This window comes from Punica granatum, chromosome 4 (assembly GCF_007655135.1).
Source record: "Punica granatum isolate Tunisia-2019 chromosome 4, ASM765513v2, whole genome shotgun sequence".
NCBI lineage: Eukaryota > Viridiplantae > Streptophyta > Magnoliopsida > Myrtales > Lythraceae > Punica > Punica granatum.
The window spans coordinates 32,652,017-32,672,949 of record NC_045130.1 but is presented as its reverse complement, the minus strand read 5'-3'; the positions used below and the strand labels follow the sequence as shown (position 1 = coordinate 32,672,949).

The 20,933-nt window shown below is 38.9% G+C and overlaps 3 protein-coding genes across 16 annotated transcripts; 1 reads left to right on the top strand and 2 right to left on the bottom strand.

Moving 5' to 3' along the window:
• Positions 1–2,510: 2,510 nt before the first annotated feature.
• On the bottom strand, positions 2,511–3,410 carry LOC116205921. Its single transcript, XM_031538621.1, has one exon. The coding sequence runs from the start codon at positions 3,278–3,280 to the stop codon at positions 2,822–2,824; it is 459 nt and encodes a 152-aa protein (XP_031394481.1). The 5' UTR covers positions 3,281–3,410; the 3' UTR covers positions 2,511–2,821.
• A 1,420-nt stretch (positions 3,411–4,830) lies between these two features.
• Positions 4,831–15,155, top strand: LOC116205022 (pentatricopeptide repeat-containing protein At3g20730-like). 14 transcript variants are annotated; one of them, XM_031537449.1, is made up of 10 exons: positions 4,831–5,492; positions 5,609–6,998; positions 7,120–7,219; positions 7,378–7,462; positions 7,630–7,718; positions 7,872–8,001; positions 8,144–8,236; positions 12,196–12,302; positions 12,428–14,399; positions 14,684–15,155. In XM_031537449.1, exons 1-2 carry the CDS (start codon positions 4,889–4,891, stop codon positions 6,700–6,702), a joined length of 1,698 nt encoding a protein of 565 aa, XP_031393309.1. In that variant the 5' UTR covers positions 4,831–4,888; the 3' UTR covers positions 6,703–6,998; positions 7,120–7,219; positions 7,378–7,462; positions 7,630–7,718; positions 7,872–8,001; positions 8,144–8,236; positions 12,196–12,302; positions 12,428–14,399; positions 14,684–15,155. The 14 variants fall into 14 exon arrangements, with proteins under 14 accessions (XP_031393309.1, XP_031393303.1, XP_031393306.1 ...); XM_031537443.1 differs by having other exon boundaries at positions 7,619–7,718; XM_031537446.1 differs by having other exon boundaries at positions 7,619–7,726.
• LOC116204333 (potassium channel KAT3-like) lies at positions 9,802–13,586 on the bottom strand. The gene is made up of 11 exons (XM_031536422.1): positions 13,411–13,586; positions 13,101–13,316; positions 12,835–12,987; positions 12,668–12,725; positions 12,246–12,563; positions 11,700–11,939; positions 11,426–11,524; positions 11,307–11,339; positions 10,998–11,183; positions 10,179–10,911; positions 9,802–9,984 (listed from the first exon to the last, which is right to left on the bottom strand). Exons 1-11 carry the CDS (start codon positions 13,584–13,586, stop codon positions 9,842–9,844), a joined length of 2,355 nt encoding a protein of 784 aa, XP_031392282.1. The 3' UTR covers positions 9,802–9,841.
• Positions 15,156–20,933: the final 5,778 nt, after the last annotated feature.

Sequence of the window (20,933 nt, the reverse complement as noted above, 5' to 3'; positions counted from 1 at the left end):
CTTAAAATTAGCCAGTGAGACATAATCCAAAAAATCATTTTCTTATAAGAACTAATATAATATTTTGATTGCATTTACTGAAATACGGAATCAAAGGGACCTTATGCTCAACACATTGGCCAGATGACCGGCTTGCCCTTAATTTCATGAGATGCATAAATTTGAAATGACCACCTTATAAAATACTGTGGAAATTTCGTTATTTTATTTTATTTTATTTTTTACATTTTACATTTTACGTCTCTCATTCAACCCATTGTCCAACTTAATCGATTTCTTCTCCAACTCAAACAATACGCAATTCCAATATCCTCTATATGAGCTCCACCAAGTGTATGTAGTATTTCAAAGTTCCACACGGGCATAATCATCTAAACCAAAACAAGAAGAACGATTGTATTATTAATATGAGAATATATAAGTACAATCATCAACTCGCTAGATTATATGGAGCCAGAAAATAATTATATTCCATTGAGCAATGGATCCCACGCATGGATTTATGCGGAAATAGTACGTGTATTGATTGATACGAGAGCCATTCCCAATTTCATGAGTTGGAGTGAACGCCACGGAAATCTCAAGAAATTCTAAATTCCTATAGACGATGCAAATTCACATGCTCTTATTCCCAATTTTTTCGGCTCATCCTAAGGAATAAAAGCCCCATTTATGTTGACTTCGGAAAGGGGAAATAATAAATCACATAAAATTAAATATGGTTTTTATTTAAGTCAACACTAACAAACATTTCGGCTACTTTTCTTGCTATGGGCAGCCCCATTCTTCATTACAAAATGAAATTGATACTTAGAATAAAAATGGGCGAATGCACTAACCTTTTTCGATTACAATAAGGAGGTGTCTGGGTCTAGTATAATGAAATAGAATGCATGAACCTAAACCTTTGATCAAGTATTATATTATCTGAGAAAATGAAAAAACATTTAACTACCAGCTGAGAGTTTTAAAACAGTGAATTATCCTGCATTTTCATATCGCGTCTCAACTTCTATATATTATAATTGATAATTAATTGTAAGATTTAATAAGAAATTAATTTTCAAAAGAAGTTAATGGGAGCATTCAGTATATATATATATATATATATATATATATATATATATCTAATTAGCTTCATGATTTATGAGGAGGTTCAACGAATTTGAGAGGAAGTAAATGAGTATGAAAAGTTCTACTAGTGAAAATTAATTTATAATTTCTCGATCTCAAATCATATACGAGTTTCACTATACTAACTCCCTCTTTTTCTTTTTTTCTTTTTTTCAATATTTTGTTTTTTAAAATTTCGTAACACCCTCTATTGTGGATGTACCACTATGTAAACTACAGCTCTCGGATAAAGCTACTAATGTTTAATGAGTGTAAGGTCAGAGTGTACATCATTTCATCCAATTATTATTCATAGGCACAGAGATAAAAGACATAATCAAGAATATGTGAAATGCAAGAGAAAATATTTAATAAATTAGTTTAAGTGGTTTGATACTTGTTTCTCTCAAATAAGGTTTCGAGTTCGAGTTTTGTGAATGGAAAAAATCAATGATTAAGAGAGATTTATCATTTACTAGATTGAACCCACTCGAATTTGTATTTATCGGGACTTATAAGACTTCTTAATACCAAGTGGTATAGATCGATAAAAAGACCTTCGGAAGAAAATTAAGAGTATGGCAGCTGTCAAAAAATAATTTATTTTTATAAGTTTTTATAACTTTTTGCAGTCATTGCATGGAATTCAAGATCATTTGATTCCCGTGCATATATTCAATATGATCGTTTAATGTTTTTACTGCATGAGGGGTCTCTGACTCTGATGGTCCTATGAAGACGTACATATTTGTAATGGATATTCCTAGAAATTAAACTAGTGGGAGCATATACACTTCGATTTTATTGGTGCTGGGATCGAACGAACCTGCAACTGAAGAGAATATTAATAACTCCCTGTCGCTTTCGTGCAATGAAATTGATCACGTTCATGATTTTAGCTACTGGGGGATTTTTTTTTACTTTTTTTTAAATAAATATATTTGAATTTCAGTGCGTGTGCTCTTAATTTATAAGTTGGCGGACATAATTAATGAAAAAGGGACCAAATGACATACACCTATATGAGAAATGGTTGCATTGTATCGCGATTCGCATTCCATTTTCCGTCATTTTATTCTGCTATTTATATTTAAACATTCGAGACGAATTAAAAAGCTTCATTAGAAAAATCTCTAAGTGAAAAAGAAATTATTTTTTATTTGGGACAAGTAAGTTCTAAGTGAAAAAGAAATAAATTTTTTTTTGGACAAGCAAGGAATTAAATTAATCTTGCTGTTCTTGTGGAACTACAATTCACACACAGAGATTTCGATTAGCTTCAAATTAATGCTTTATTTCCCTATCGAAAAAGAAAAAATAATGACCATGGGAAAAGGCAAAAAAAAGCATGCATCATTTCATTATTATTTATAAAAGGAAATCAGCTGATAATGCAGTATATATGTTTGAAGACACTCTTTAGTCTCGTGTCATACAACCGTATCACAAAATAAAGATGCAACCATAGAGTTGAAAACTTAATCTCATCATATCGATGTGGATCGTTTCGACTTCCCTGCAAGGCAATCTTCTTGCCATTACAAGGAATTCATCCAAGTCGATCTTAAGTTCTATGTGTGAAGCAAAACCGAAACAAAGTATAACCTCTTTTTGTAGCCACCCTTGCTAGTCATAGACGACTGAATCTTGATCGATGTTCGGTGGTGTAAATGCTATACGTTGAGCATCGACAAGGACTTACTTTTCTCTATGGTGCAGCAGAACTGTGCGATTTTCCGGATGAGAGGGAGCAGAGAGCCGCGACGGAGTCGGGAATCCCGTTGTGGCAAGAGGAGGAACCCGAAGGGGGGACGGGTCCCTTGGGAAGCATAACCGCGAAAGGGCCAGCCTTCATCCTGTCACGGTCGTCGTCATGTGATCTCTTCTTCCTCTTTGCTCTCTTTGATCTCTTGTTCTTCAAGAACGGAGGCGGAGGAGGGCTCTTCTTGACGTGGAAGACTTGTTCTTGCCGGAGCCGGCGATGCCGATCAACGTGCAACAAGGACCTAGACGGTGAAGCAACGCTAGCGGGCTGAGTGAGGGCTTCGTCGGCATTGGAGGTAATTGAACAAGAAGAGGAAGACAAGAGAAAGGTGGAGATGTAGAGTGTGAGGAAGATGAGGAGAGAGGGGAATGGATTGCTCTTCAAGATTTGATGGAGACCCATCGTGTGGTATGAGATTGATGATGATGAGGAGAATCAGAGGATGAAGATTTTCTGGGGTTTTGGAATTTTAATGACTAGGGTTTTGTTGTACACTGCGTGGTTCTTTTGAGAGAGAGAGAGAGAGAAGACAAAATCAATGGCATATTGAATTTTTCTGACGGGTTGAGATCTATTTATTCCGAGCTCATATTTAAATTCGAGGAGCATAGACATCTTCGAAGCTTAGATTAGAACCAGAAAATGGAGACTTACGTACGATCTTCGCGAAAGGGAATATTCACAAGATACAACTTACTGAATGGTTCTACTGATGTTTTCTCATGCCACTTGTCGAGATAAAACTGTCGACGAAATTCCCTTTGTATTTTGATTAATCTAATGATCTAATTAAATTAGTTTTAAGTAAAATTATTCAAAACTATACGTGTATGTGACATGGTTTTTGTTGCAAATGAGGCCATGCGTCTGCAAGAAGATGGAGGAAAAACAATAAAGGGACACGAGAAGTTTCACGAGAGAATTTCGAATATATAGTCTTAATCTTAAATTAAGAACAATGCCGCTATAACAAACCCCTTTTCTCCTCTATATGTACCATACTTAAAAAGTAATTGATCATTGCACAAAATCAGGTTAATTTTTTCTAATTGTGATTAACTTATTTGAATGCATGCACGGTACAAAATATTTCCAAGGTGATTGTATCCTAAACATTGTCTTATGGATCAGGGCCACCCCGACTATTTCGCTCTAACGATTTTCAAGATACGGTAACCGCGAAAAGAGATTGAATTAGAAGTAAGTTCTTTTCCCCTCAGGAGATTGAATTAACTCGGTCAATGTACGATGATATGGGCAAATTCCAATTTCGGGCCTTGTTTTAAGGCCTTGAGACATGGCACCGTCCCAAATGGCCCGGGTGTCCACTCCTTCCTCGACCCCATAAATTCTTCTTTAATTTACAATAATAGTGAACTCGCAATTAAAATATACATAATTTTGAATTCAACTTTTTGCTAACAAATTAATCTCAAGGTAGAGTTGTATACAAGATTTATGCTCAATGTTATACCGTTTTGAGGTTAGTGTTATTTAAGCACGAGATGTCGTGTAATTGGCAAACGATAATCTCGTAAATGAATCTTATCTGCACTACAAAATTCCAAATTCCATTAAAAGCACACCTAGTGATCACGGCCAAGTCAACTCAAGTGAAGTTTAGTTTTTAACCAGTAGAATGAAGCCACAACACAATTTTTTTTTTTGTGTAACTACTGTTGGATTTTATTTATTTATTTGAAACACATGTACTCGAAAGTCCTTATAGAATATATATATATATATATGTATATATTGTGACTTGGCTTGTCTTTGTTTGGGGTCTCGGAACGGAACCGAGTCCTTACTGAACTTTCCTATTACAAGTTTCAAGTAGTGGTGCAAAATTCAAAGTGTAGGGCAGTAAAAGGATAAAATTACAATTTAGGGTGCAAAATAGACCCAAAGTAATCTTAAGGGTTCAAAATGAAATATTTTGTGCCCCAATTTCTTCCCCTTCCCGCCTTCTTCCTTCAAGCTGGAGGTTTTGGGCAGGGGTCGATATGAGTTATGGATGCAACAATGTACACGAAAATTCTGAAGCTCTGCGCCACCAGGGAGGCTTCAAACTACGGCCTTCTCGTCCATGGCCGTATCGTGACAAATGGGCTTGCTTCCAATCTCAACTTGCACACGCCGCTGATTCTATTTTACTCAAAGCTTATGAATATGGAAATGGCCCACAAAGTGTTCGACGTAATGCGCGAAAGAAATAATGTTGTGTCTTGGACAGCCATCATTTCGGGTTATTGCCAGAAGGGGTGCTATGAGAATGCTATACTGATGTTCAGGGACATGCACAGGGCTGGTGTAAGGGCCAACCAGTTCACGTATGGGAGCACCCTACGAGCGTGTACGGGCTTGAGGGGCTTGATTGCAGGAATGCAAGTCCAAGCGGGTATAGAGAAAGGGAGGTTTGTGGACAACTTGTTCGTGCAGAGTGCACTGATCGATTTCCACTCGAAGTGCGGCGGGGAGATGGCCGGTGCGCGGCGGATATTTGAGATAATGTCAAGAAGGGACCTTGTCACGTGGAATACTCTGATTGGAGGGTACGCCATTCAGGGGTTCTCGGAGGACTCTCTTCATCTGTTTCAGCTAATGATGAGAGAAGGTATCACTCTCACTGATTGGGTACTTTGATACACATACATTCATATATACATATATAGTAAGTTGGTATTATGATCATTTTGAAGTGTCTGACATTCTACGTTCACATTGCATTAGGCATGTGTCCTGATTGCTTTACTCTTGGAAATGTCTTGAGAGCTTGTGCTGGAGGTGGTTGTCTCATGCAGATCATGCAGATGCATAGCTTAATTATCCGAACAGGTTTTGTTTCGTATGTGGACTTGATCGGATCGATAATTGATGCTTATGCAAAATGCGGGGCCGTTCATACTGCTCATCGCATATACAAGCACATGGAAAGAAAGGATGTAATATCATGTACTGCACTTATCACTGCATATGCACGCAAGGGTAACTATTGCAGTGATGTTCTGGACCTCTTCGAAGAGCTGAATCAGATGCAAGTAGGAATGGATCCTGTTATGTTATGCTCGATGCTTCATGTATGTGCAAACTTAGCATTCCTGAGCTTGGGGAGACAAATCCACAGCCTAGTGTTGAAATATCAATCAGATTGCGATGTCACACTTGGCAATGCTTTGGTTGATATGTATGCTAAATGTGGAGAAATTGGAAATGCTAATCGTGCCTTCAATGAAATGAGGATGAAGAACATCGTATCATGGACATCACTGATTGCTGGGTATGCAAGGCATGGGTTTGGACACGCCGCAATTGAGCTTTATAAGAAGATGGAACATGAAGGGGTGGAGCCGAACGACATCACGTTTTTGTGTCTTCTCTTTGCGTGTAGCCACACTGGGTTGACCAGTGAAGGGTGGGAATGCTTTGGCAGCATGATAGCCAAGTATAAAATCACTCCTAGAGTTGAGCATCTGTCTTGTATGGTTGATCTCTGTGCACGGTGTGGTAAACTAGAAGAAGCTCTTGGGTTGATACATGATTTAGGTATAAAGCCCAATCCCTCACTTTTGGGTGCTATCCTCGGGGCAAGTCGCAATTATGGTTCTATACCTCTTGGAGAAACCGCTGCCATGAAACTCATTGATATGGATCCAGAGAATTCTGCACACTACATTGTTCTAGCTAGTCTGTATGCTCAAGCTGGCGCATGGGAAAATGTTTGGGCCACGTGGAAGATGATGGAAGAAAGGGGTCTAAAGAAGGGTCCAGGATATAGTCTCTTGCAATATGAGATGCAGGAAATTAAACATCTGCAGCCTGAGTAATTGACGTCAGTCTATATCAATCAGGGAAAATGAGGATTGTCGGGGTTTGTTGTGTATAGATTTTGATATGGTGTTTGTTGATGCTTTGAAAGGGGAAAGGAAACATATGGCCTTTTTCTTTATGATGAGTTGATCAAGGATGCCTTCTTGAGGATGAACAGGTTTCCTAAACCAGCAGCTGTACAAGAAGTATAAGGAGAAGCGGGTCTCGGTCCAGATCATTAGCGTCGTCTTCTCCTTTTCCTGCAATCTCCTTCAGCTCGTTCACTTAGAGATCATTCCTCTCCTCTCCCAAAGTAATCCCCTTCCCCTCTTTCCTTATGTTTCCAGAAAAATTTATTTTGTTCTTTCTTTATGAGGAGTTGGAGAGGCTACAAGCTCTTTCACTAATAGGAGATCCTGCTATGGTTTTGTCAGGCGAGATGGTTGAACTGGAAGGTAGACCTCTTCTGTTTGATACTGCTACTAGTGTTCATGTTGCCTTACTGTTACCGTTAGTTGATGCTGCACAGCAGTGGTAAAGTTGCTCTCCTTTTAATTCATGATAATCCCATTCTTTTTTTTTTTCCCCCGGATTCCTCTAGTCTATTGCGGGATTATTCAGTATATGAGCGGATTTTATTATCCATCCCCTGCGAAGCTGATCTAACAATAACATCCCAATGGCAATCTCAGATATAAGGAATAAAAAATGCTTCAGTTGGAGCCGTCCTGTTCTTGCTGGCATTTTCTTAATGCCTTCTCACCTCTTCCAATAAAGGTTAGGTTTTTGTTGTTTCTGTCATCTCCCACTGTTTATTGCATTTACTCTACATTTTTCCTTTTTGTAAGTTTCTTGTTTGTCCGTTTTCTATGTGTATGTGTTTTTTCTTTTCACTCATAAATATGCTCATTGGGCTTCTTCGCAATACCTTAGCTGTTTAACAGAGTTGGAGTTATTGGGGTCGCAGTCATGGCTATATGTCCGTGTTTGGAGCTGGGAAGTTGCCTTATAGTCACTTATCTCTTTTCATCAAGTAATGAGGTTTATGATGTCCTTTGTAGCTATCACAATGTCTTTTCATCAGTTAATGAGGTTTATGATGTCCTTTGTAGCTATGACAAACTACATGTTAATGCAAAGGAATGTTTACTGATACCTTGCCCTGCTACTCATCTTTTTTGTGTAGAGAGATTGAAGATGCAGAGATCAAGGCCTTAGAAAGACAATTCATGCAATCAACTGAAATCTGTATAACAAAGAAAAAGAAAATCATCCTTTGCTAGACGGAAATGGAGCGAATTCAAGGATCGAAAGAGGTTAGTAATGCTGCTAATTACTTATTATTATTATTATTATTATTATTCCCTCTAACTGTATTTGTTTCCTAAGTGTTTATTTATGGATTATGCTTTTGTTGCGTCAAAGGTGTTCCGTCATGCTGTTTTTCTTTCTTTGAAGATATATGAAAAAACATGGGATTAGAGGTTCAAGCTTTAGAAGAGCTCTTGGAGCTGCTGTTTTTGGAAAGTCACGAGTTTCGCCAGGCTAAAGGTACTTTCTTAGGAGAGTGATATTTAAAAAAATAATTTACCATGTTACTGCTGCATAGCGTCAATTATTCTGTGTCACTTGCTTATATATCTTCTGATCTTATAGATCATATTCAATCAGTTAAGTTGATATATTTTGAATGGAATGAATGCGCCCGATATGTGACACTGTAAAATGGAGGAGAATGGAATGGTTACTCCATTTTAAGAGGATGTGATAGCTTCCTAGTAAACTTTTCTCCGTGGAAATTCCACCTCTCTGCTTTATAAATCTGCAAGGTCAGTCCTCTTGTTGCACTCTGTGCATAAACGGATAATGATCTGCTGCGCAAACCAATTGGTCCACACCATTCATATGGTGAGAGAAGTAATAGAAGATGTAAAGCAGAGGAAAATATGTAATGGTCGAAGCCCGCACTTTGCAGCAGGACTTTTTGTCTAAGCGTGGGACTTTCCGATAGAAGTATGTGAGTAAACTGAGGGAGAAAATGAACGATTTGCATGAATGTGCATTTCAAAATGTGTGGGCTGTTTTATGTAAGTTTTCTTTCTTTATTTATTTATTTTTTGGCTGAGTAGCTGTTTATGTAAGTTTAGGGAAATATAACATTTAAGTAGATAAGTTCCAAAAAGCTGTGGTGTTTTGTGGTTGAGATATATGATATGTAACTTTAGTAATATGTGTGACTAAGTTAATGTTATGACATGGCTGTTCTTAGGAAAGGAAAGTAAGAAGCGCGTTTCTTCTAAATAATGAGAGGTAGCTGCTGATTAAAAGTGAACTGATCTTGATTGATCTAATCCTCTTTCCTGCATTTCTTGTTGGAAATTTCAAACCAGCTTTTCTGAAGCTACTTAATCGAAGCATACTGGAAGACATGCTTCAAACTTGTTGCTTAGATGGACTGAAGATGGAGTGATTTATGTTTATTCTCATATTTGAACTGTGAAGATTGGAAAGTACTTTGGATTATACTAGCAGAAAGCACTAATGATGTGTGTTGAGAAGTAATGGTGGAGTGACTGGAGTCTGACTGATGGATTGATCAGTGATCAGAAGAAGACAGCTCGATAATGTAGAACAGATTAAGTATTTCTCACACGTACAAATTAAGTTTCCCATCGCTTTCTTTCGTTTCTTTTCTTTACCTAAGGGGCTTACCTCAGTGTAAGCAATTCTTTTATTAAATTCAGAGATGCATAGTGTTTGTTCTCCTGCTCAGTTTGTGGAATATATGTTAACGAGGCCCAATTGCAATATCTCCCTTTGACTTCAATGTAACATTGTCATCATCCGCCATTTCATGCAGATTAGTTAGTCCTCTTCTCTCTTCTTCGCGTTGATACAGAATAGGTACTTTACCGAGAGGAGAATTGCAGAAAAGGTCTTTACTTTTCCTAATCGAACACCTTTGGGAACGTTAACTGCAAGCATGTCCTGGGAGTGCCCAAAGATTTGCCCCAGCAGTATCGACTTGTCCATCCCCTATATTATTTTGGGGTTTCTCCTAGACACTTCCCTCATATCCAGTATGAGGAGACATTTACTGAAGAAGCTATCTGTTATTGATCTTTCTCATTTATAGTACTGTCTATTGATAAGTTGTCAAGTCACTTTGTAATCCATCTTTTCATGCATGTTCTGAAGAAGAAACAAATGGTCACCTTCGCGGATGACACTTATGTCATCTATTTCTGCATTCTCTGCATTAACTACTTTTGCAGGGTGGTTGCCTCCAAACTTTTCACCTGCAGTTTGACAAGGCTTTGGGATGACAAATTGAATAATAAAAATGAGGAATCTAATACGTATACTTGCTTATAAATTCAAATATTTTGAGGTTTCAGACAATATCCGAAATTAAAGATGACGAAAAGGTAACCATTACTAATCTCAGCTTTCAGGCTTATCAAAGACTTGTTCCATATCATATGAAACTTACCGGCAACTCTGAGTAGTTCTTCGATGGAATCAGGCAGGATTATTAACTTTCCAAGTTGTCTTGTTGATGTTTTACCAGTTGGAACCTGCATGTGGATAGTAACTCTTTTCTTGGTAGATTCCTGAACTGAGTAAGATTTGTGCTGGCTTGTCTCGGAGACTGATGCTTTGCTGGGATGATATTTAAAATACCCAGTGCCCCCATGGTTTTCTGCTTTGTTTTGGTCATCATGCATGCTGGTACCGACTATTTCTGGACCACTTAAGTCGATTCTATGCTCCTTTCCTATCTTTCTCTGTTCGTAGCTATCTAAGAGGTCATACATGCTTTTGCTCCCTTGGTGTTCTGCTAGAGCTTTTGGAGTCCAACCTCGAGCATCCAATTTATGCATATTTGCTCCTCCTTCCAGAAGAATCTTGACCATTTCTATGTGTCCCTTGCAAACAGCATCATGTAGACCTGTTTGGCCATCATCACTTGTTGAGTTTATATCTACCATGGATGTGGCATAATGGCCGTAGTTTGTTACGTGATCATTTTGCACTTCCTGGGACTTTGAGAAGTTCCTGTCCCTTGCTTGTGGCATTGTTTGGTCATCTCCTACTGCATAACTTTGACTTGTGGAGTTTTCATGACTTCTTTGAGTTGGTCCTTCGTCAAGCCACTCATTGAGCACAAATCTTGGATTAAAATGCTGGTATGGAACATTTACGCATTCTGGCCCTTCCAGTTTCTGTAGATGAACAGCAGATTACATAAGATTTTGATGCTTCTAGCAAAAAATGGGTCATGTTTTAACTGTCTAAGAATAACTTTTACCATGAAGAAGTTCTTCACTATAATGGGACCATCTTCCTTGTTTGACCGTATGGTGTTAATAAGCGAAGTTCTGTTGAGCCTTAGTATCTGGGATATCTCTCTGGTTCGGACAGTATATGGCTGTGGCCTCTGACACAGAACTCCAATTTCACCAAAAAGGTCTCCTGAAGTTGCCTTGACAATAACCTGCAAGAGTTTACATACTTCTGAACTTAGAAGATTGATACATTAGATGCCTATCTGCATAGGCACAGTTTAAGGAAGCAAAAAAAGACAGAGAGGAAAATGAGGTAGCTTTTGCATTCTTACCGGATCATGCCCGTTATGTTTAGATATTACATCCTGAAAAGTTTATTTTAGATCAAGACACAGTCAGATTTCAAATTATATGGATGCAAGGGATGCTAAACAGAGAATTAGATCCTCACCGCTGTCCCTGAGACCAGTAAATAGATATCTGTTGGGGCCTCGTTCTGCAATAGTATATCCTGCTTTGGTGGGAAATATTCTGCCTCCATTTCTGGAACCTAGGATAAAGAAAGAGCACCTTAAGTGCAGTCAATTTGTAATTTTTTTCCGTCATGAGATACATAATCTTGCATATAGTAATGATACAGTATATTGGCATATTATCTGTTAAGATGTTGTTGGAACACGTGTCAAAAGTCAAAAGATTGCCACGATCGGGTATTCAAGCATTACCAATTGGAATAGGAAGTCATGAGAAACCCCTTGGAATAGGTAGGCTTTCTGAACAATGGGCAAGAATAAACAGTGCGATATGCTTGCACGGATGGCTTTTGGGAGGCCATTTGAGGTCTCTTGCTGCTTCAGTCCTTCAGTTTTGAATTTAAGACAAAGGTGCGATAGCATCTGATCCTGTATATGAGGGGGCAGCTGGTTCCTTGCTGCAAACTCTGAAGCAGCCCTGACCGTATCCCTCTGTGACAACAGATTTGCCTTATGTTAGCATGAAGACAGAGAAATTCACTCTTTGCTAATCAGAACAAGGTAGTCTCATGAAAATTTTGCTTAATCCAAATAACTATGATGAACCTATCTGTAGTAACTTTATCTTTTATTGGGCTACTTGAATACCCTAGATTTTCGTATTATCATGTAGGTTTCTGTTAAACGATGGCTTTATTGTGCTAAACTTGGAACTAAATCTTCTATTTACCAAGCTCTACGATGGCAGGTTGCATTTTTAACATAAAATTGGAAAGAATGATTGGAAGAGGGCCATACAAAGTTTCTGGTGCGGCTTGTCCAGTGGACCACAAGGTTCGTCATATTCCCAATGAGGTAAGATGTGAGCCCTAGGTTGAAAAGCATGTAGAAGATGTCAAATAGCATCTCCCTTGGGTTTTCTGCGTGCAAGTCCCCGTAACCGGTTGTTGTTAATGTTGTGATGGACCAATACATTGCAGTGACATATCTGTCCCAGAGAGAGTCCTCTTTGAAGTTTGGGTTTACTGCACCAATCCATGTTTTCCGCGGATCAGGGTATCGATCGGCGATTAAGTAGTTAAAGCATCCAGCACAGTGGACTGCAAACAGGGTTACCTGAAATCAACCAGAGATGGAAGGAGCACAGATTTAAAATTGCAAAATGATATTTGTCAATGGAGGTGGGAAAGGAATTCAATGGAGGTCTTTCAGTTGCTTACGGATATCAACTTTGTGCACCTTGTCCAAAAATAGTTGAACCGTATGTCCTTCTCTAGTCTGAAGGTGAAGGGAAGCAAGTGGATGAGTAAGCATTGAGACCCTCCAACAGTAACTGTTTTGAAATCTGAGGAAAACCCAAAACAAATTTTAGAAATTGATTATGGACCTTGCAAACAGAGCACTGACTCGTCGGAGACGCCACAATCTGAGCATGCTGAGTGCTTTGAACCCAAGGCCACCGTTGTTCATGAATAGAAGACCGATGGACTGAAAGGGTGCAGTTGAACAGACATCAAAAAGAAACCAGGTAGACAGGTACCTGTATGTTAGATGGGATTGTGTGAAGACTTTCTTCTGTTATTGCTTGATAATCGTTAATCGGCGTTATGCACGTGAGTGTATTGAACTTCTCTCAGCTGAAAATTTCAGTACCTGATGGCAATTTTCTTGGGATCATCGACAAGAAGGTAAGTGTGGTTGTCCAAGTACGCCACGAAGAAAGTGAGAACAATGTCAACAGCGAAGAAGGTATTCACAACATGATCCACAACGAAGAGGGCGTCCTTCTTGTATGTTATAAATGCAAATTCGAATGGGCTAATCCATGCCGAGTAAAGGACTAGGACGACAAGTAACATCTCCCAAGCCCTGATGAGGATCATGGAAAGAGATTAGCAAGCATAAGAGATCCGGTTTGTGATGAAACATAATAGCAGGAACAAAACTGTTGTGGGAAAATCACCTATACCGGGGGTTATAGGGAGAAATGATATATTTCCGAAGCTTCGTTGCCTGGTTGATTCTAGCACCGAGAGAAGGAAGAAGATCACTCGAGAAGAAGCTTCCATGGCTGATGCTCTCAGTCTGAAACTCATCGAAGCAGAACCGCTGGAAGAAGTTTCTCATGCAAGAAAACATGTCGTGGACCTCTCTTGGTATGATGAGGGGCTTCAGTAGAGGCTGTCAATTTTTTTCGTGTTTGGTAAGACTCTTGTTCGAGGTTATATATATATAGGGGCTGGTGGGGAAATGGTGGCACGGGAGATAGCTTCTTTTCTAAACCGCCTTTCTCCCTTGCTCAGCCTGTGAAGTATCCCACGAGGATAATCAAGGTTGGTGTATTATGCCAACTAAAGCACAGTGCCTCGTTTAAAGATGGAAAAGAAAGAGAGGATGAACGTGTGGGAGAGGGAATCCAGCATCCTGTTTGTGCAATAGAGGTAAAAGGAGGATGGCTAAACACGGGACAGGACGCTCAGGAAAAGAGTGGACATGCAACTGGAACGAGTACTCAAAGTGGCAGACATGGAAGCTCCTTCCCTCCCTCCCTCCCTCCCTCTCTCAAATGCAGTAATGTTGAAGTGAGAGGGGAGAGAGAATTTACTCTCTCTCTCTCTCTCTATTGGAAGAGGGGATGCAGAGGAGGACAGAGAGTTTAAGGAAGCTGTGATAAGAAATGGAAATGTTGCCTTTTGCTTCAGGGAGTGTTGCAATGGTGGAGGAGGTGGTGATGTTGGTAGTGGTGGGAGTTCCATCATCTTCACCGAAGTGGAGATGTGAGGGGGCCTTTGCAGGGACAAATGTGTTTTGATTTCCATATCAAAATCTAAATATGGACCAGTTAGTTAAAAAAATTGTTTTTGATTCCTTAGGTCGATCCCTTTGTCGTGGGTGCCACACGGACCAATCGCGACGGGACCTCGAGGTGTCGCATGCCTACAAGCTCCCGAGGTGAGTGACTTGTGTTATTTCCCTCTTATATGTGTATCTTCCTAGTAGGAGCCTTCTTAAAGTTGTTTGTTTATGCAATGAAACCATAGCCATAAGTGCTCACTGTTGTCCCAGCCATATATCATACCGCCCACCCTCCCTCTCTTATTCCCAAGCTTTGACCCGTTTCTTCTGTGACCCGAGCCGACCTTTTTTCTGTGCTCATGCTACATGCGGTCTTATCTCAATGAACTTTGGCGCATCTGTTATCTTATATTGGAATCCTTGCTGGGTGGCCGTGACAGGTTATTTTCATAAACGGGCTAGATCTGTTGGGACCGCAACATATTTTACCAGTTTTGGACCAGAGCTTATGTTTCATATCATACTCTGGTCTTCTGGCTGACCAGTTATCTTATATTGGAATCCTTGCTGGGTGGCCGTGACAGGGTTATTTTCATAAACGGGCTAGATCTGTTGGGACCGCAACATATTTTACCAGTTTTGGACCAGAGCTTATGTTTCATATCATACTCGGGTCTTCTGGCTGACCTTACCGTGCTCAGATTGACTGTTGATGGCTTAGCGGCACCAATCCATGACAGATTTTGGCTGTAAAAAAGATCCGAATGGAGAATGATTGTCTTGCGGATTCCTCCAATTGAAGTTGGGAATTTTATTTGACTGAATTGAGGGGTAAAAGGTTCAGATATATATATGTGTGAACTCAAAAAGAGCAGCACAAGCTCCTTTGAATCAATTCCCTCTAGATTCCTACATGCAGTGAGAATATATCAAAATTGCGTGCAGCCTTTCTGTTCCATTTGTATTTGACCAGTTGTAGGCCGAGCAGACGAGTCAACTCGAACTCGGGGTGTTCTAGCCGAGTCTGCTGAGAGTTGGAATTCCCCGTCGAGAAATTATGTGCAACATCACTAGTTTAACTATTCCATCAGTTTAAGCTTTTGAGTGGTTACAGACTCATTCCAAGAGTACTGAAAGAGGAATCAACATTCGAAGTGCGTGAGTGGCGAAGTTTGTCGGTCTCAGTTGTCAAGAGCAAATGTTCAAGGGCACGTATTATGTGACGGGGAGTTTGAAAGGCTGCACATTGTCTATATGGGTGGATATTGAGAATGGATTTCCAGTCCGAAAAATAAAAAGGAAAACCTAAAAGAAATATAAAAAGGATAAAGATTCTACCCAGCTTATCCCACTTATTTAAAAATGTTGTGGGCTTGTTTGGTCGTGGCCCGCATGAATGATCTTGTGAGCAGCTTATAGGCGTATGATTTATCAAAACAAACCGCGAAGCTTCACGCAAGAGCTGCGCAGCCAAACGGGTCAGAGGTCGAATCTGGAGGGTTCCTTCCTCCTCAGTCTCCCCACCTTCCTCTCCTCTCCTCTATATTATGTGTGGATGGCCCCCCAGAAGTCTCACGATTACACTCCGCATTTTATGCCAAAAAGATGGGGAAAAGGGCAATCTATAAAAAGTATGATCCCTCAAATATAATATTCGATCTGCAAAAAGGGGTCAGGAATTTGGAGATAAGCATATATACATATAATGATATAATTAAGGAAAAGTCAATGCTGGTTTTCAATCTTTATATACATTTTCAATCACATTCATTACGTCACACAATTTGTCCGCTTTAGTTTTATTTCGTCGGCCCCCAGCAAGCCCTCCATTGCCTCCTCTCTTTCCCTTCTCTTCTTCTATCTGCTGCTCTTTTTTTTTTAAAAAAAATATTTAATTAATTTTCTATTTTTTGAAAATTAATCCAATATCTGTAAATTTTTTGTAGGAAAAAAGTTGACGGTAAAACTGATTAAATGAACAAAATAAGTAGCAATAAGAATAAAATATTGAACGGAAGGAACAATCCCCAAGGGTAAGCGCAAGTAGTTTAGATATATGTACGATTTGTGAGTAGTTTATTGTTAGGAAAAATTCACAGGCCTATTTCGAGCTCGAGTCTATTTGCAACTTAAAAGTTTAAATTAATAAATTACTAGATCATTGTCTCTTATAAACCAATATATTTTCTCTCAACTTTTCCATGTGAAATTACCTCCAACACCCGCGCTCACCATTCTCCATATAAGAATGAAACCGCCCCAACAATTCACCCCCTTCTCGACTATGTGGAAGACTTCATCGTAATCCCCATGATACGACGGCAAGCAATGGACACAACTAATTTCGAGCAGGGCTTCCACTTTCGGACTCGGATACCAATTGTTAGGCTCTTCACTAGCCACGAGTTCCACACTCGGGCCTTGGTGTGGTGTGGGTTTCCATGCATATGTGTGTGTGCTCTTCAGGATTATTACATTGGGCTCTGATACCATTTGTTGGGAAAAATCCACAGGCTTATTTCGGACTCGAGTCCATCCGTAATTCAAAAGTTTAAGCTAATAAATTGATAGACCATTGTCTTTTATAAACCTATATATTTTTCCCAACAAGTGGTATCAGAGCCCAATGTAACGATCTTGGGGAAGTGCACACGCATATGCGTTGAAACCCACACCACACCAAGCCCGAGTATGGAACTTGTAACTAGTGAAAGTCCTAACAATTGGTATCCGAGTCCGGAAGTAAAAGCTCGACTCGAAGTTAGTTGTGTCCAGTGTGTTGCTTGCCGTTGTATCACGAGGATTACGACGAAATCCTCCACATAGTCGAGAAGGGGGAGAATTGTTAGGGCGGTTTCTCTCCTATATGGAAAATGGTGAGAGCGGCTGTTGGAGATAATCTCACATGAAAAAGTTGAAAGGAAATCCATAGGCTTATAAAAGGCAATGGTCTTGCAACCATTGACTTAAGCTTTTGAGTTATGGATAGACCCAAATCCGAAGAAGATCTGTGAATTTTTCCTAACATTTATGAAGTTGTAGGTTCGAATCCCCTTGCGCACGTAGCCTTTAGTGCGGCACCCACATATGTGCTTGCACATGGGCTGACGCATGTGCTTGTACATGAGCTTATATGAATCCATAGGTTTGTGGGGTGTTTAAGGATCCGAGAAGAATAAGTTTATCGTTATAAAAAAAATAATTAAAAAATTGAACTGAAGAAAAAGGTAAATAAAAATGTAAAGTAAGATAGATTATTGACCGAATGTAATTTAAATTTTTTTGAAAATTTTTGACGATATGGAGAAAAGAAAAAAGGGGAGGGGGGGATTGGGGGGGTTGCATTTGCATCATTGCATGTGATATGGCGGGGAAAGGAACACTCCGTCCAAAAAGTAGTCGTTTATTTTTGTGTGTGGAAGGGTCGTTTGGATGGGGGCCGGTCGGAAGCTTTGTTCGATCAGAGGCGGCCCCATCCGTATCCTCCTTGATGTTTACCATTCATTCATTAGTTTTGGCCAGTTTTCTTCCAACCTCCCACCCGCTTTGCTGGAAAAAGAAGAAATATCAAGGAAGAAGTCACGAGGTACGGACTAGATTTTACATTCAGTGCGGTGATTTCAAATGCACTCGAAGCATTTTGTTTTCTGAACAAGCAGACGGTTGAGGATTAATGTTTAGGTAATAGATTAAGGATAAATTGTGAAGTTCCAAATCAAAGGAGAAAATTAATTGCCGGATAAATCATGAATTTGTCCTCCTGTTCTTTGATATCATTTAATAAATAATGGGTCCGCTTTTGTATTCGGTTTCACTTTAATTATAAGATTGATGATTGATAATTTTCTTCTGCTAAACATACTTTTAAAGCGATTACTCATTTACAACTTGAGCAAATATCTTGATTTCCCCCCTTACAAGTATTCAATATGGGAAACCATAAGGGAAGTTGCACTTCAGGTGTGCAAGTTTTACTGCAGTGTAAAGGTTTGAAATTCATTCTCCACCAAAAAGAAAAAAAAGTTTGAAATTCATTATAAATATCTCGTGTATAGAACTAAGTCGCATCAGAATGAGGGCTAATTTCATTCAATATATAGGTTGAGCACACCTTATAATTATTAGGGGACAAGAGCTACTTATAATGTCTACACACACGTATATTCGGAGATGACAAATGGGTTGCCCCCTTAAAATTTTAACATTATAAGAAAAATTATAAATTTTTATTTTATTTTTGATGAAATTACTTATATTCGTCCCAAACTCTACAAAGTTATTTTTTCTTTTGCCCTTTGAAGACTCACCCCCTCTCGACCACTATCCCGGATCCATCCATGCATATATCTGCTTTGAGCACAATGTACAAATATATTTCTTTGTTCCTTTTTTTTTTGGGTGGAAAATGTATAGATGACATATAACGGCTTGTATAGTTGGAAAGTAAGCCCTTTACGCATTCATTGAGAGAGAGTAGGTGTGTGATAATTGGTAGGCAAGCCCTCCTCATGAACCCCGTGAGAGGTTGGTGATCGTCTCCCCATTCTTCTCCTCTATATCTTTAACTTATATTTCTTGATCTTCCAAGTGCTTAAACATATTTTTAGCTCTGATATTTGGAAGTTCAATTAATCTTGATTAATTTAGTTCAAGTCGGATCGATTCATTAATGAGTAAAACTCTCTCAACATATATATTTGGCAGATATTGAATCTACTAGTTTACTTTTTTTTTTTTGGTGAACGATTCTTTTACATTTAATTGCTTCATAAATAATGTGTTCCATATTAGACACTGACAACTCATGCGTGCATTTGAAACATATTGGTAAGCTGCTCCGTGAACTTTGATCGATGATAGTACGAGGTTAAAAAGGTCGCACGGGCATGTGCAGCGATTTTACCGAACCAGTCCGGGTACCAAGGGCAAATGGCATGCAAATAGGATGCATAGAACGAGCTATGATCAATATGCTCACATTGCATTCGATTTGCAAGGGTATGGCGCGGTTCTATGTGAATTTCAATCGAGACTCGAAGAAGAAAAGATCGAAAAGGAGAAGTTGAATGGATCTATTTCTATGGTAGAGAAGAAGTTTGTAGGGGACAGTAGTGGTCCCTGTAAACAACAAAACCCAACAATATGTGTGGAAACTACTCCCAACTTTGTTGCAGACAGTGAATGTGGTCCTTCGAAGGACTGGCTTCCTCTCTGAAATTTTGGGCATGGGCACAATATCTCTTCGCTTCGATTCCATTCTAGGTGCCCGATGTAGTGACGGATCGAGATTCATTTTCGTCTCCTGTGCTCGAGGTTCTTTTTGGCTATTTCCAATCATATCAAAGGGGAAATCATCGGACTCGTAGTTTGTCATATCATAATTCTGAACAGTTCCTAAAAATTTCTAAGAAAGTTTGTATATGATTATGATTTGCCAATCTCTTTAGGCATGCGTGATATAAATATGTAACCTTAATACACGGAGTTCAGGCATTGACAGTTGACATGCATAGATGGTATAAATGTTTCATGGGGAAGGACGGAGGGGGCTAGAGAGCAGTCACCCCCAGCCCCCTCCCCCAACTAATGTATGTATTATTGTTCAATTTTTAATGAAATTCCTTAATTTCACCTTCTTAATTTGGAGAAATTATTATCCTATACGTCCCTCAAAAGCTCACCCTGCAAATTCACATCCTATGTCCATCCCTGTTCATGCGACTCCAATTATGATAGTACAATCAAGCTTGACACAAAAACTAGGGAAGAGACATGATGATAAGTATTGTCGCGCACATAGTGATTTCAGTGAGTTATGAATTCATGTATTGTAGGTTAAGTCCATCGATTAAAAACTCATTCTGCCACTAAATCGTGATTGCCCTCCATTTGTTTTTACTTGAAGCCATCTTAATAAACGTCTCTTAGCTGTAGAGAGAATATGGATGACACAAAACTAATTGCTTCTCATGCCAAAGAATCAACATAGTCAAAAGGAAAGGAAGAAAAAATGCCAAAGAATAAACACTCCACTTCTATTCATAAGTGCCTCAAGTTTATTCGGACATCACTTATCTCTATATATAAGGAATAAAACTGGAAGTTGCGTTATCATCACCATTTCTGCTTATTAAAAAGAGAATAAAAATTCCCACAAAAAGAAAGAGAATAAAAGTATGTGGTAAGGGGTTCCTCTACACATACATGCATATATTATAATATATTTTCTTCAGTCATAACGGACACCCATGATCTAATATAAAAATAATAAAAACTAAATAAACGGACAAAAGAAATCTCATCAACGATTATCGAATCTAAAATCATGATTCCGAGTCGGCAACTTATGTCACCGTATTAAGCCTCATCCTCTCATATCTATATTTATATATAATGTGTTATATATAATATTAGATAAGGAAGAATTTCTCGGGTCCAGGAGCTATTATGTTGAACTTAATTGTCTTCGTCTCCTTGATGAGGACAATTCTGTCTACGTCTTCAAGGAAAATATATTTATATCAGTTTTGACTTAATTGAGGAAAAAAAGATATAATAGTTCCGATTCTATACCAATAGCAATTGTATGCACTTATACATTTATTGCGAAAAAATGATAGTTAGAAAAGTAATACGTTGTCCGGTTGAGAAATCAGAGACTCTACAAATTCCCCGTGTACGATACCATGA

Excerpts from the sequence above, each read along its gene's own strand:
- LOC116205921 (XM_031538621.1), bottom strand. The coding sequence starts at position 3,280 with ATGGGTCTCCATCAAATCTTGAAGAGCAATCCATTCCCCTCTCTCCTC.
- LOC116205022 (XM_031537453.1), top strand. The coding sequence starts at position 4,889 with ATGGATGCAACAATGTACACGAAAATTCTGAAGCTCTGCGCCACCAGG. Across the intron at positions 5,493-5,608 it reads TCAGCTAATGATGAGAGAAG|GCATGTGTCCTGATTGCTTT; the intron begins GTATCACTCTCA and ends ACATTGCATTAG.
- LOC116204333 (XM_031536422.1), bottom strand. The coding sequence starts at position 13,586 with ATGTTTTCTTGCATGAGAAACTTCTTCCAGCGGTTCTGCTTCGATGAG. Across the intron at positions 11,340-11,425 it reads TACTGGTCTCAGGGACAGCG|GATGTAATATCTAAACATAA; the intron begins GTGAGGATCTAA and ends TAAACTTTTCAG. Across the intron at positions 10,912-10,997 it reads TAGTGAAGAACTTCTTCATG|AAACTGGAAGGGCCAGAATG; the intron begins GTAAAAGTTATT and ends GTTCATCTACAG.